The sequence below is a fragment of the Balaenoptera acutorostrata genome, chromosome X, assembly GCF_949987535.1.
Source record: "Balaenoptera acutorostrata chromosome X, mBalAcu1.1, whole genome shotgun sequence".
Taxonomy (NCBI): Eukaryota; Metazoa; Chordata; class Mammalia; order Artiodactyla; family Balaenopteridae; genus Balaenoptera; species Balaenoptera acutorostrata.
Genome location: NC_080085.1, coordinates 91418375 through 91433341, shown reverse-complemented (window position 1 = coordinate 91433341; position 14967 = coordinate 91418375). Strand labels below are relative to the sequence as shown.

The 14967-nt window shown below is 43.6% G+C and overlaps 1 protein-coding gene across 1 annotated transcript in view; it reads left to right on the top strand.

Moving 5' to 3' along the window:
• Positions 1-14967, top strand: part of TMEM31 (transmembrane protein 31) — a 23808-nt gene extending 8841 nt beyond the window's left edge. Inside the window, 2 exon segments of the mRNA XM_007185130.3 lie at positions 13842-13966; positions 14529-14967. Of these exon segments, the coding sequence (XP_007185192.2) occupies positions 13865-13966; positions 14529-14933 (507 nt within the window). The 5' untranslated portion in view covers positions 13842-13864 and the 3' untranslated portion in view covers positions 14934-14967.

The following is a 14967-nucleotide window of genomic DNA, read 5'->3' as shown; positions in this document are numbered from 1 at the left end:
ATTCATTAGTTTTTACCCTTTCTCTCTCCCTTGAATCCTTTACCCTGAAAATGAATCCACCACCAGGGTATCAGAGAGAGAGGAATATATAAGTAGCAGATAGACATGAATGAGATTAATTTCCATGACTCATTACTCTGTTAGGTGGCCTTATGTGAATAGGGTTCATACATCTGAAATTTGAAATTCTAAGAGATGGGACAGGAAAGGTTAACTCCAAAGTCAATGGAGTATTTTTCAAAGAAGGATAATGATGTGTTAGTGAAAAGTCACATTATTTCCTTCCTTAAAGGACAGCTTGAAGCTTAGGCTAATCAAATGGGTGATAATAGGTATGTTTCCATTAGGGAAAGGGTAAAAGAAGTGTAAGACTAAGGGCTTCACAAATAAATTCACAAAAGAACCCTGGACAAGGATACCCTGAGTTTGTAGAATTTGGAGCTTGGCATCACCATTTTACACCTGTACCATCCTAAGTGTTGGCAAGATTTGTGCTATCCTCTTTCTATGGGGACTTCGGACATCTAATGTGGGTATCAGCAAATGGATTAACATGGCAGAGGTTGGGGACTGAATGGTATCACAGGGACAGTTTCCTCAGCTACAGATTCCATTTGGCCTTGAATCTGCTGTAGTCAACTTGTCAGAGCAGTCTCAGAAATGAGTCTCTGGAGCTAATAAATTATGATACACTTTGGTCCCTCACTTTCTATTCCATCCTTTCCCTTAACAGCTTCAACTAATTTGAAAAAAAAAAGGGGAGTTAGTTACACTTAGGGCCTGGACTTTATCCTATCAGGCCCTCAGTGTCCCCCCCATGTTGTCTGATGAGCAGACAAGACAAAATGATCTGGGAAGGCCCTTCCAGCTCTATTGTGCCGGCATCTAGAATTCTAAGACATTGTAATCCATTGACCCAGTTGCCTTATGGGAAAGTCCCATGAGAGATTAGTTTTCTAAAAGAGCCAATTGTTTGTTTCTCTGTGTGGGAATAGTGGTAAATGCAGTCAAGATAGCAAATGTGCTGCTGTGACCAAAGTTCCCAAGCATTCTTGCCCTCCTGATAGTCAAGGCTGTATTTATAACAATGATTCTCACTGCCTGAAGTAGTTAACGATTAGTGTTAAATTGAGGACTGATAAGACAGATCAGTCAACAAGGCATTGTTAGTAAGTATAAGGGGAGAGAGGCTGATAAGAATTCAGGACTTCTGTAAGTTGATAATTTGAGGAGGAGCTTAGAGTCAGAAAGATGCCCAAATGTTAGATTCCTTTGTCATGACTGCCCTTCATTTTGGCTTATTTTTAAAACACAAGGTCTTTCTATATTAGTATCCAAATAATACAGTTGTAACACCCATTGACTTGTTAAATGGATTACCTCTGAAATTTGTATTTAGATAATGCAGTTTTTTCCCTCCAAATTATAAAAGCAGCAGTAAACTCTCTTTCCCCCCACTCCTACCCCAAATGAAGTATTATGGTGAAGTAGGTATATCAGCTGAAAGTAGAGTTACTTTTACTGAATGTGCAAACAGTGTGTATGTGAGGGGAGGAGAGGAGGTGGTTACCTGTTCTAGGACTCCTTGAAGCTGACTTTTAAAATTCCTGGCCCAGTAAATAAGACATTAAACTGAGAATCAGGAAAACTGAGAAATAGGGTTTTGGCTTTGTCACTAACTCGTTGAGAGACTTGGGTAAGTCACTTGGTATCTTTGAGCCTCATTTCCTCATCTCTTGCATGAATACATAGTTATTTTACCTAAAAGCTTTGCTCTGAGGATGACATACCACTTAAGTGCTTTGAAAAGGAAAATATTACAAGGATGCTTTTTACCTTGATAGTATAGTCCTTCATGACACAACCCTTGCAAAGTAAGTATAGTTGGTGAGAACTAATGCTGCAATTGAGTGGTTGAAAAATTTTAAAAATGTTTTTAATTTAAAAAATTTAAGTGCTCACTACTTAAAAAATTATCTAGCAAAAACTAATTCATTTCATGCTGTGAGCTTGGTATGAGGAATTGAAAGATAAATACATTATAATTCTTTACTTAAAACTCATATTTGTGTGTGAGGGAAACAAAAAAAAACTATATAATCTCTCAAGTACAAATATAGAGCTATGTACAAGGCATTATTGGAGAACCCAAATCTGTCTGGATGTTGGAGTTGTCACCAGAGTTTGAGTGAAAGTGTGATATCTGGTTAGAGTCTTGATGGATGAGTAGGAGTACCTCAGGTGGAAGAGGTCAGAAGAGGGCATTTAAAGACTATGGAACAGCATGTGCAAAGGCACAGAGCATTAGACAGGATGAGTCATTGGGTTCAGGGATCAGCTTGGTCAAATGCAGCTTGCATTTAGGCGGGTGAGGGAGTGACGAGAGAAGAAGCTGGAGGCGCTGGCTGGGGCCAGAGCAGAAAATCTCTTGGAGGTCAGTTTAAGGAATGTGGCCTCTTTCCTGAAGATAATAGGGAGCTATTGAAGGATGAAAAGCAAGGAAGAGTTTCCCAAAGATTTCTGTTTTAGAAAGGTCAAATTGGCACTAGTGTGGAGGATAGGAAATCATACTGGAATCAAAAGCTGAGCCAAAATGAGATCCGGGAGGATAGAAAAGGAGGGACAGATTTCAGAAATATTTGAAAGGTAGACTCAGCAGGACTTGGTGATTGATTTGATCTGAGGGTCGTGGAAGAAGGACTTGTCAAGGCTGACTCCCAGGTTTCTGGCTTAGGTGACTGGGTAGGTGGAAGTGCCACTCATGAAGATTGGGAAGAATGGAGGAGGAAGTTTGAAGGAGATTGTGAGCTGCTTGGCTCTTGACATGTTGAGTTTGAGGTCCTTGTGGGCACCCAGGTTGGAATGTTCCACAGAGAATTGGAAAATAGGACTAGAGCTGTGGAGATTCGGAACTGAAGATAGAAATTTGAGAATCATCAGCATACAGGTTATCACAGCCACGGAAATAGTTGAGAACAGCCAAGCAGTAGGCATGCAAACAGCCAAAGATGAAATACTGGAGAATGGGAACAGCAAGAAGCAATGACCAGAGGGCTGAGAGAGGAAACTGGACAATTAAAGCCAAGGGAGAAGAAAATTTCAAAGAAGGTGTGACAGCTCCGACAGATGTTACAGGAAGTTATGAAAGATTAGGACAGAAAAATGTTGACCTGATACAGCAAATAGGAAGGTGGTGTGAGGAACATGAGATGGAATGAGGGGGCAGAAGGCAGAGGATAGACTGCAGTGTGTTAAGGAGTAAATGGTAGCTGTGAGGTGTGTAAATGTCTAATAAGGACATCCCTTTAAGAAACTTGATGATGAATGGAAGGAGGGCAATAAATCAACAGCTAGAGAGAACTTCAGGGTCAAATAGAGGGTAGTTTTTACTTTTATTTTTCATTTTGAATGGGAGAGACTTTCCCTCTCTCCTCTCTCCTCCCCTTTTGTTCCTCCCTCTCCCCCTCTCCTCCTTCTCCTCTTCCTCTTCCTCCTCCTCCTCCTCCTTCTTCTTCTCCTTCTCTCTCTCTGAAAAAGCTGAGGTTCCGAGAGATTCAGCCACTTGCCATGGTTACATAGTTTATAAGCATGTTATATGCCAGCAGGAAGAACCCAGTTACAGCAGAGAGACTGAAAATATAAAAGAGAGGTGATTTTCACTTGACCTTTTTTGTGAGTGTGGACCCAGCAAGATGAGACACACAAAATGGCAATCTGAAGTTCCAACCAGGTCCATGTGCTAAAAGTCTTGACAGACTACGATGATTGGTCTGGTCATATAATAGCTAATCTTCGTTGAGCAGTTACTACGTGCCAGGCACTGAGTTAAGCACTTTATCTACATTAACACATATAATTCCCACAACAACCCTATGAGGTAGGTACTGTTATCGCCTTCATTGAACAGACGTGAAAATTGAATCAGAGAAACATTCAATGATTTACTCAAGGCCACATAGTTGTTGTGTGCTGGATCTTTCAGAGCCTTCAAATGACCCCTTAGAGGAGGAAACTGGTGCTGAAGGAGATGAAGCCATTTGTCCAAGAACCCATATCTAGTGAGTTGTAATGTAAGCCCAGGATCTGTCTGGTACCAAAGCCACGCTCTTAATCACTACACTGTCATGAATGGTAGCTATTAAAATAGACAATATGTGCACATTTTTCTAGATCCAGCTCTGTAAGGCAAAATGTTCCCTGAACTTAAGTCATAGTAAAAATTGCCCTTATTCCAGGGAGCTGATAGCGAGAGCATGTACTTCCTTGGTAATGTACACAGTATAATGCAGCCAGGGCATTTGTAGAAAGCGTCATGGTGAAAGGAGAGACTGAGAAAAACAGAGCTACTCAGGTGGGGCAGCAATAGCTGAGTTCTCATGTGACTTTTTCAGGTGGCTTTATGACAGCAGTAGTACTTTGTTCTTCCATGAAGAGAATGCTCTGTGAGCAAGAAAGCCCCTGGCTCAGACGTCCTTCCTCCTCCTGGCCTAAGATTTGATAACAAGCTGTTCTGATGCCACCAGTCCAAGTTTGTAGACTGTAAATAAATGCTATCCTAGATGTGAAGTATAATGAAGCAAGGAATGTGAGGTGGGAAAGAACAGCCTAATTGCTATCCCTTCAGGGATGACTGGCTCTCTGGTGGGACAGCATATGGAGCAGGGAGAGGCAGATGGTTGTACTGCCAGAATCCCTGCTCCTGTACTCTCTTGTCACTACCAGAGTTTTCATTTGGTGATTGGTTTTGAAATATAGCTTGATACTGGTCTTCCTATTTAGAATATTATTAATGTTTATTCAGATCGCCATCATTCTTTATTCAGTAATGCAATTTACCAGGTTTTGATGTCTTCTGAACTTTGGTTCTGTTATACCCAAGGACCAGCTTGGTTATGTGTGTGTGCATACACACGTGTGTGTAAATTTTATTTGATTTTATAAGTTCCCTTCCAAGTCTATTTTTCTGTGGTCAACAGGTTAATGGAAAGCAAATGAATAGAAATGTGGTATATAATAGGTCATATGAAAAGTCATGCTTTCGTTCTACATATACATACTGAGCATTGCTATGTACCAGGATCTGTGTGGGTTAGAAAGTTGTGTAAGATGCAGTCCCTGCCCTCAAAGAGCTTGTTCTACATTTCTTCCATTGAGCAAGGGATAATACTAGCTGGGTTCCTAACCCCTTGGTGGTTCCCATGTTTGGCTGATTTGTTTTTTTTTTTTTATTTTTTTTATTTATTTATTTATTTTTGGCTGTGTTGTGTCTTCGTTTCTGTGCGAGGGCTTTCTCTAGTTGCGGCAAGTGGGGGCCACTCTTCATCGCGGTGCGCAGGCCTCTCACTATCGCGGCCTCTCTTGTTGCGGAGCACAGGCTCCAGACACGCAGGCTCAGCAATTGTGGCTCACGGGCCTAGTTGCTCCGCGGCATGTGGGATCTTCCCAGACCAGGGCTCGAACCTGTGTCCCCTGCATTGGCAGGCGGATTCTCAACCACTGCGCCACCAGGGAAGCCCCGGCTGATTTGTTTTTCACCAGCAAAGCAGCCTAGGAAGATCTTTAATCCCAACATAGTGAATTTGAATTTAAGATTTTGACAGCCTGAAATGACAAGATATTAATAATAATTACAACATTGATAATAGTAAACTGAGAATGGAGAGAGGCAAGTGGGGACACATATAAAGATTCCTAGGAGGTGATATGTTCTGGACTAAGTTGGGATATTTGCATGGCTCAGTGAAAAGGAAAAATAATGTTAACAGTCAACATTTCAGCTAGAAGAGTGTCAATTCTTTGGTGACAGGTGGGGAAAGAGGCTTATGGTAGAAAGTAAAAGGAATAAATTTTATTCACTACCTTTCTTCAACATAGAAAATTTAAAAAAGTATGACTGTGAAATTTGGGAGAGCAAGTGGCCCTGCTAGTGGATTGAGAGGAAAGAGGAAGACAGACCACTGGCTCTCCAAAGAGCAGAGCAAACTGAAGAGAAGATGAAGGCGCTGATAGCCTCAACAACTGAAGAAATAAAGCCCTTTCTCTGGAAAAACATATGTATAAAATATTTAACTGACATTAAATATTAAGAATTAATGAAAACACCAAAACACTTTATTTATGTAGGAAGTTTTTTCCCCTTTAGAAAATATGCTGTTTTAAAACTTAAAATCATTTCATACGTGATCCAGGGAGAAAGCAGTGTGGATCTCTAGCGGTGGGTACTATCAGAATGACGGTAGATGGAAATGACCTCCAAATGAGTCTCTTATATTGCCTCCTGACAACTCACTGTAAGAAGGGTCCAAGTTCAAGAATTCCATGATTGGAATGGATTGCTAGGTGTCAAACACTTCTAGTGAGACCCGCATCCCTCCCCGCCCCCAAACTTGTGTGGGAAGGGTGAGGAAAATGAAAGCTATTTGCACCGAATTCTGACACCCTGTGTCTCCCTTCTCCACTTGCCAGCTCCGATGGGGAGGGAGAGTACCTTCCACCTGGCATTGCTTCTGAGTAGCTTTGTGAACTCCTTTGGGCTATTATGTTGGCTGGTACTTTGGCTTCTTTGGCTCCCAGCACCAGCTGATGCCCTGAGCTGAGTCCCAGTTGGGCAGGCTCTATTGCTCAGTGCTGTAGCTGTCTCCAAAGCATTGTTCTTGAGACTTCCAACAGGGCAGATTTGTGCAGTTGGCCCATCTGGACAAGATCTATAACAAGTAGAGCTCTGTGCAATAAGCTCATCTCCATAGTCCACCCCCCCCCCGCTACCCCCGCCTTCGGGCTGCAGCAGCCTGACACCCCAGCCCAACCATAGAGAGTATCAAAGAGATACTCTCTGCTCCTTTCAAAGGGTTATTGCTTGTGGCCTCTCATTGATTGGCACTACCTGGGCAGAAATGGGAAAACAGGGATTCTTTGCCCTCTCAATTTAATCTCCTTTCTTTAGCCAGTCCTTTAGCTTTGAATCTCCTTGGCCACCAGAGTCATAATTAATATTTTCAATAAGATTAATTTCTGGTCCAGCTACCCTGATCAGCCCAGAATGCTCTCCTCAAAGCCAAGAGACAAGAAGAGTATCTTAGTGAACAGGAAAGAGCAGCCAAGCTCAACAGGAAAAAAGGGGGAAAGAAGCTGAGCTCTTGGTTTGACTATAGGATTTGCTTTGGTCATTGGATTTATTGACTTTCCATTTTGAACACCGTTTTGAGAAAGGGAGTAAAGGAGGGAGGGGAAAGGAGGAAGATGAGAGAGAGAGAGAGATTAGACTCACATAGTTAATTATTGTAGGTCCAGAGAAAAAGTCAAGATGTTAGAGATCATTTGATCACGTCTGTCTTCCAGTTGTTTAGCTCAGCACTTTAATCTTCCCTTTTTCAGTTCTTCACAGTGGGTCATTTCAAAGGACTCAGAGTACCAGGCCCATGCTTCCCCATGTCCCAGTGGTATGTCAGGCCTGAGATGAGCCCTTCACACCCTCTCTATTCTGACATTTCTTGTAGCTTCAACTGACTGCTTCCCCTCCTCACTGTGGAAGTAGAAAGGAAGCAAGAGAAGGATTAAGAAATAACTCCAACTTATGTTTTTCTAACTTCTACAACTCCATCCTGAGATTGGCCAAGTCAATATTTGTCCAGAATAGGGGCCCTCTATATACCTAGTTCCTCCCTCCTTTAGGAACCTTGAAGCCCACTTTATCCCAGACAAGGTTACATGGCACTATTATTTGCTTACTAAAAGGAGCAAGTTGGGAATGAGGGGTCCTGGGAAATAAAGAGACTTTGGAGAAAAAGAAGAAACAAATAAAAGCACAGCTAACAGAAGACTCTCTGAGGATAGTTTCTGTATTGTACTCCTCCTAGGTCCTACTGCTTTGGATCTCACTTTTCTTAAAAGGTTTCTAGCATCGCTGAGTAACTTTCTTGAAGACTAAGCATTTTTCTCTTTTTACACTCCATAGCAGGCAAACACACCCTGCTGCCGTGTTAGTTAGTTAGGGAATAAAACAAATATTTCTGAGACCAGGAAATTCACGTAGATGTGGAAGGGTGGTCTCTCTGAGAGTCCAAGATTTCTGACCTCATTCTGACAGTGTTGAGCTTCCAAGGAAGCTTGAAGACCTCTCTGTTGGGTCATATAGCAATGCCCTACCCCAGTGCAGCCGATGACTGTTCCAACCTTGCTGAGCGGTGGGGAATCTATCCCCTGGCCTTCCTCCCACAGTCAAGGAAACCTGACTGGGTCACACAGGGCAGCACTTGTGGATGGGAAAGACTCCCTATTTGAGCCTGTGGTAGAAGGTACAGAGGGCACAGTAAAGGTCAGGCTCTGGGTGGGAGGTGGCAGGGCAAAGATTCGTGCAGATTAAGATGACAAATGCCAGAATCTAGTAGCAGTGGTCTGAATAGTCTCCACCAGAGAACTGAAAAACAGAGAAGCTCCAGTCAGGGAAGAAGGTCATCCTGGCCCCAAGAACATGGCCAAACCTTACTCTCATGAGAAATGGGATAGTATGGAGAAAATATGAATTAGGGTAGGTAAGCCATCTTTCTAAGTAAAGCCACCATTGGCCTCCTGCATTGTAGACCCACATAGCTTGGGGATTGGCTGTTGAAGTTCTGAGTGGGAGATCAGGAAGGAACTGTTCAAGCCCTTGATGGAATCTAATGCAGGGGGAAAGCCCACCCAGGAGGAAGCAGGAAGCCAACAGCTGGACTCTTTAGCTCCTATTCACAGTGCCTGGTGGATATCTTCTGACCATAGCACTTTATACACAACCCAGTAGAAGATGTTGAAGATGAGGAAAGTGAAAGGGAAGACAACCCGGGAGATGGTGTCAATCCTCTTGGCCTGGTCCACGTAGAGTTTCCGCATGTTTTCTCCTTCTCTTAGAAGAGGGGCTGGAGGTTGGGGGCTATAAATGCCAGAACCTTCCATTGGACCTCCATCCCTTGCCTGCAGGCAGTGGCCCAGGCCATAGCCATGGAAATAAAGGCGACTTTCTCGGGTGATATCTTCCTCCTGGAATTACGTGGAAGAAAAGGCAGAATTTGAGGTCACAGCTCTAAGGCAGAGTAATAGAGACCAGGCCACACAAATATCTCAGGTGGTGCTGTGCAGACAGGGTGGCTGGGTACACAGGCCCATTGCATGTTTTTTTATGGCCACAAAACTACTCACGAGATAGATGTATGTTAAGCAGCTATACGTGGTATGGATGGTATATGTTATGATTCCATTCACAGATAAGCCCCGAGCAGCCTTTTTAAAATGCATAACATCATTTAGAGCCATCTAAAACCCAGTGAAGTGCCACCTCACAGCGAGAAGGACATCTCAATGTCAAGTTATCTCTGACTGGTAATAAACAGAATAAACAGAACAATGAAACCTTTAGAAAGCACAGCTGAGATATTTAGACTTGGAAATTTGACTTTAATGACTTCCAAAAGCTGCAAAATTAATTCTGCTTGCACATAGTATCTTTAAAAAAATGTTTATCACGACTTAAAGCTGAAAATTCCAAAAGTTTCAAATAACCTAGTGGGCTATCTGAATTATTGTAAAGCTGATCATGCTCTTGCAGATACGTGTGCTACTAGGGTAACATTTATTACCCAATACACATTCCATTCATGTACAATATATGCATTCTGATGAACACATTAACACTGAAGAGGTAAATTTTTATATAAGCATTAAGCAATGTAGCAGACTACACAAAGTTTGTCTAATAAATGACAGCTGACAGCCTTAAGTAGCTATAACACAGCTGAGAGCCAGAAGGTAAGGCCACAAAGATAGATAGATAGAGATCTAGAGAGAGATGGAGAGGGAGAAGGAGAGGGAAAAGGAGAGAGAGAGAGAGAGAGAGTGAGAGAAAGAGAGAGAGAGAACCAAAGTCCCTGAGTGATCAACAGAGAGAACTTTACTCATATAAGAGCCTTTCAGGGCCCCACTCAGAGCCTATTTACTCTTGGTTTCTATATAACCCAAACCTGCCCAATTTTGGCTACTTCTAAAGGACATACCACCATCAGAAGTGGTGGTTCACAGCCTGGAAATTACACAGAGGACAGGTAAGTATATACCAAAACCTAGAAATACTTCATTCAAAGATGGTTATAATTTTGTAAAGTATTGATGTTTACAGGAGTAAAAGCTTCAGCTATGTAAGAAATAACCTGAAGTGAAGTGCCCCCTTGTGGGATGGTGCCAACTATCTTCTCAGTTTGTCCAGGGCTGAGGGCTTCCTGAGACTAGGGACTTTCAGTACTAAAACAGAATAAGGCACATGTATGTTGAATGGATGTGACCGATATACATAAAATGTAGATAAAAGTAGATTTTACACATGCTATGCAGTTAGAAGGACATCATAGGATGTTTATAATGAGATCTCTGTAGCTATAGTAACCCACTGAAAAGTGCTTTCATTGATGAGACGTTGGTGTGGTGGGTCCCAGTGAGCCTTGATTATGACAGCACTAGAAGGCCTAGCCTGTCACTGGGCATCAGAGGCAGACAAGCTCAGGTCAGAGATTTATCAACAGATCCCACCTCTTTCTCTGCTTCCTGTGGGCTCATAGTACAGACGTGGGAAAGGGCATCGGTCTTGCTCACTGCTGTGTCCCCAGTACCTAGCACAGAGCTGGCATCCAATAGGCACCCAGTAGACATTAGTTGAATGAATGAATGGACTGATGAACCACATGCCTCAGAGTACAGGACAGGAAATGTCTTTGTTCTCATGAAGCCAGCCTCCTCTCAGGATCTCATACTGAAGAGTCTACTCAGAAGAGAATCTTAGCTACAGAGTACTTGGCAGAAAAAGCAATTACTCCTTGCCCCACCCCTGCACAAGGGCGTGATGCCCTTCGGCCTTTAGAAAGAGTGGCACCTTTGGCATAGGGAAGGGTCTCTCTAAGTCTGCCCACCAGAGAGTCTTGCTATTCAATCCTCGATTTTGCCAGTCTCTGTGGAGAGAGTTGTACATGTGTAGGCCAGAGGCAATTCACTCCTGTGGTGGTGCTTTGACCCTGAGTTGTGGTGAGGCAGCCTCAGTTCTCTCCTCAAAGTTCTTTACATAACCTGTCACCATAGGCCTTGGCTCACCTCATCTGTATTCTGTAATTCATTTTCACACTGTTTCTACCAGAGAGGTTGTGCTGGACCCATTTTACAGATGAAGAACCAGAGGCAAACAAAATATCTCCCACATAAGTGAAAAATGAGGGGGTAAATAAAATGATTTTTCCTTTTGCTTTCCAGTTCAGAGTCCCTCAGACTCCCTGTTCCCTGCTGCTCATCCTGATCCTCTCAGTTCTCCAGCCAGAGGATATAAGCATGGAATATATCTGTTTGCAAAAAGCTCTGAAAGAGAAAGTTGAATCCAACTGCTCTTTCTGTTTCTATAGATCTAATTATTTTCCCTTTTCTCCAATCACAGTAAATCTAAAGGGAATTATTGGGAAATATTCCTCAGCTGGAAAAAGCTATTTCACACAGGAGAGAAAATATGGCCAATAGAATGTCACCCTTGGCTCTTTTTAATTTTAACATGTTGTACCACTTGTAGTTGGGGGAGCAAACATGAGTGGCCTAAAATTCAAGGGTGGGGGTCCTGGATTTGGGTATTACCTATTTAGGCCAAATTCTGAAGGTGTGTGTGTGTGTGTGTGTGTGTGTGTGTGTGTGTGTTTGGAAGGGGCAACGGAGGCTTAAACTCCACTTTGTGGCTTCCATGGCTGTTGAAATAGAACATTTCTGTGGCAGATATATATAGGGGAGGAGGGCTGGGGAGCTAGAGAGGAAAGATATTCCAAAACCAAGCTGGGGCGGGAATGCACGGTGTGGGAGATGAGGTGTGGAGATGGGAAGGAGGGATAGATATTGAGTGATATATATTGAAGTGAGAGAGGAAATTGGAGAATGGGGGAGGGTCCTGGGGGATGGAAAGAGGCAAGCAGGGTTCTGGGATCAAGCGCCTGAGAGGATTTGGCAGTATTTTGAAATTTCTTCCATTTTTCAAGTTATTCTATTGATAATGGTAAGGCTTTTTCTCTCTCCATCTTGAAAGAGAGCCCTTGCCAATCAGCCTGCAAAGGTTGGTGGAGTAGATTCTGTGGCTGCTGTGTCTAGAACCTGGTTCCAGGGCCTGTTGAGATTATAAAAAAGGAGAGACAGACTCTTCCCTGTGGGGTTTCTAGACTAGCTGGGAAGACAAAGTGGAAATGTCTGGGGAAAAAAATTGAGCTATTGGGTTGCCCAAAAACCCGAACGAACTTTTTGGCCAGCCCAATATTTTAGACCGTGACATGGAAGGAGATCACCATGCTGTGGAGATGGGTGGTTGAGGAGAGATTCGAGAAGAACAGAATGAAGTCTGGAGCTGGATGAACAGCTGGCTGGCTTCTAGAATACTCCTAACTTGCTCTTGACTAAGGGATCCCTGAAGATCATATGGATTCTCTCTCTCCCTTAAGAGGGCTCCTCTCAAGACTAAAAACTGCCCCTCTAGCTGGAACAGCAGGGCCCAGAGAGAGGTTCTAGAAATGCATTAACCCTGCATCAACTTTTTCAGCCTGCTCAGTGACCTCTAGGATTCTGCTACATTTCTTCTAGGATGGCAGTGGCTTTAGGAAACTCAAAAAGGTGCAGGACTAATGGCACAGGTTTTGGTTTTCAGGTTTTATTTACATTAATCATAAGCCCAGTCCACTTTGAGGCAGGATCCAGGTGCCTAAGCAGGGCCCAGGCTGATGTTATAACTTTAAAATTATTGAGCACTGGTTATGACAGATTTCATTATGAGATCAGGATCACCCTGTACATGACCAGGAGGGGAGAGGCTGTGGGCAGTTGGAGGTTGGAGAGGTGCAGGGAAGGGGGCGGGACTAGTGTCAACCTGGAGTAGCTCTACAGTAACTGCAGCAGTCTTCTGTTGCTGGGACACCCACACAGGCAATCTAGCTGGCAAAAGGACTCTGGGACTGGTTGGCAGCCTGCTCTTCTTTCCCAAGGTAGGCATTGAGAAGGCATCAAGATCAAAACCCCTATAAAGATAAGATTTTGGTACCTGCGGGCAGGCTTGACACAGCTAAAAAGGAGGTGGGGACAGTTAGCTTAGAAAAGGGTGCATCTACTTTTCTTGCCCTTCTGCCAAGTCCATATAGTTTTTCTAAGTCTCAGCATCGGATACGAAGGCTTTTAGGTCTCTTGAAGAATCGGTCCTACTCAAGGAGATGTAGTTATGGATCAATCCACTAGAGGGCGTGTTTCCCAGGACACAGCTCAAGGACTGAAGCCAGGCAAGAATTGATAAATTCCGACAAACCACTAGATGAGGCAGGAGCCCTGCCCTCAGCAGAAAGGGACCTTAGCAAGGAACATGAAATCCCGGAGGATAATTTTAGTGCAGACATATGGTAAGGGTACTCCAGGAGCAGCTGAAGTGGGAGGTGGGATGTTAGGAAGAGAGAAGAACCTTAGTGCTAGAGTGGCCCCGACAGGCTAGAGCCAGTGGGCTTAGATAGAACATTGTTTCCTCTCCCCCCAGAGGTCATATGTGCCTGCCCCTTGGCTTTGGAGCCTCCAGATAAGGCAGAAAACAAGGAGTCAGAGCTCAAGACAGGCCAGAGCTCTGTGTGTCTGATGATTAAGTGGCCAGTATGTAGCTCAGCAAAGGCTTTTAGCTTTGCTCATAATTGGGCACTGGCTTCTATGAGAGTGGCCCAGGCACCTCTCTTGTCATGGCAACGTACCTAGCACCTATGGTCTGGGCAATGGTGGGGAGGAAGAACTGCCTCTGTTGTCATGATGACAAGACCCCTACTCTATTTCCCCAGGTGATCACTCTACTGTAGAAGAAATGGGGTTAACAAACAAGAGCGAGGAAGAACAACAGCTCATGCCCAACAACTCTGATGCGCCCAATGAAGATCAAGGTGAAGAAATCCAACAGCCAGAAGAGGCAAGTGGTGGTTTTTCAATTCCAGTTTAGTTATGGGGACCCTTTTATAATGCTCCCCTAGAAAGGCAACAATGCCTGATCTGAATTCTTAACCACCAAACAGTATATGACAACTTGGGGTACCTTCCTCCTGGGTGGGAGGAGAGTCAGGAGCAACCACTACTTATTCTCAAAGCAATCTCATGTTAACTAACTTGACAAGGTTCTAATACTGGCTAACATTTTTTCAGGGCTTACTATGCCCATGCTCTTAATCAGTCTGCTAGACTGCCCCACAGGAATTAATGTCCCACTGGACAGAAAAAGAAATGGAATCAAAGAGGTTAAAGTACTTAGCTTATTTGTGACCAGCTTGGGACTAGAATCCAGGGTCCTGATTGCCTGTCTAGTCCTTGCAGCCTAGGTCAAGTCTTGGTTTGTGGGAAGAGTAGTAGGGAGGAAGGAGTCCAAAGGAGAAAGGAAGTGGACCCCTCCCTAGTTATACTCACCATGCGTTGGCGCCTCTGCCTTCTTCGAAGTCGCATGAATTCCTTATGCTGACGGGAGACAAAATTGACAGCAGCGTACTCCAACAGGGCAGCGAACACAAAGAGGAGGCACACAGCCATCCAGATGTCGATTGCCTTCACATAGGACACCTGCAACATCCACCAATGGAACAGTCAACTTTCCAGGAGTCCTTCCATGGCCTATCCAGTGAGTTGCCAACCCATATCAACTGCCTGCTGTTCTTCAGTTTTATCCTGAATTTCTTCTGGTTTTTAAAGAAGCTTCCCATGATATGTCCCATTATCTGAAGGCCCATGTCAAAGAGATCGGGCTACCCATCATCCTTCACCTCACTGCCCTCTCCACCCTCCACTTCCATCTGCCTTTCCTCCCTACACTTCTTTTCCTTTCTTTCTTTCTTCTTTCCGTACTTCTGCTTCTGCTTCTTATTATTCTTTTCATTCTTGTCTTCTTCTGATTCTTTTCTTTCAATAAAAAGCAATGAACATGAA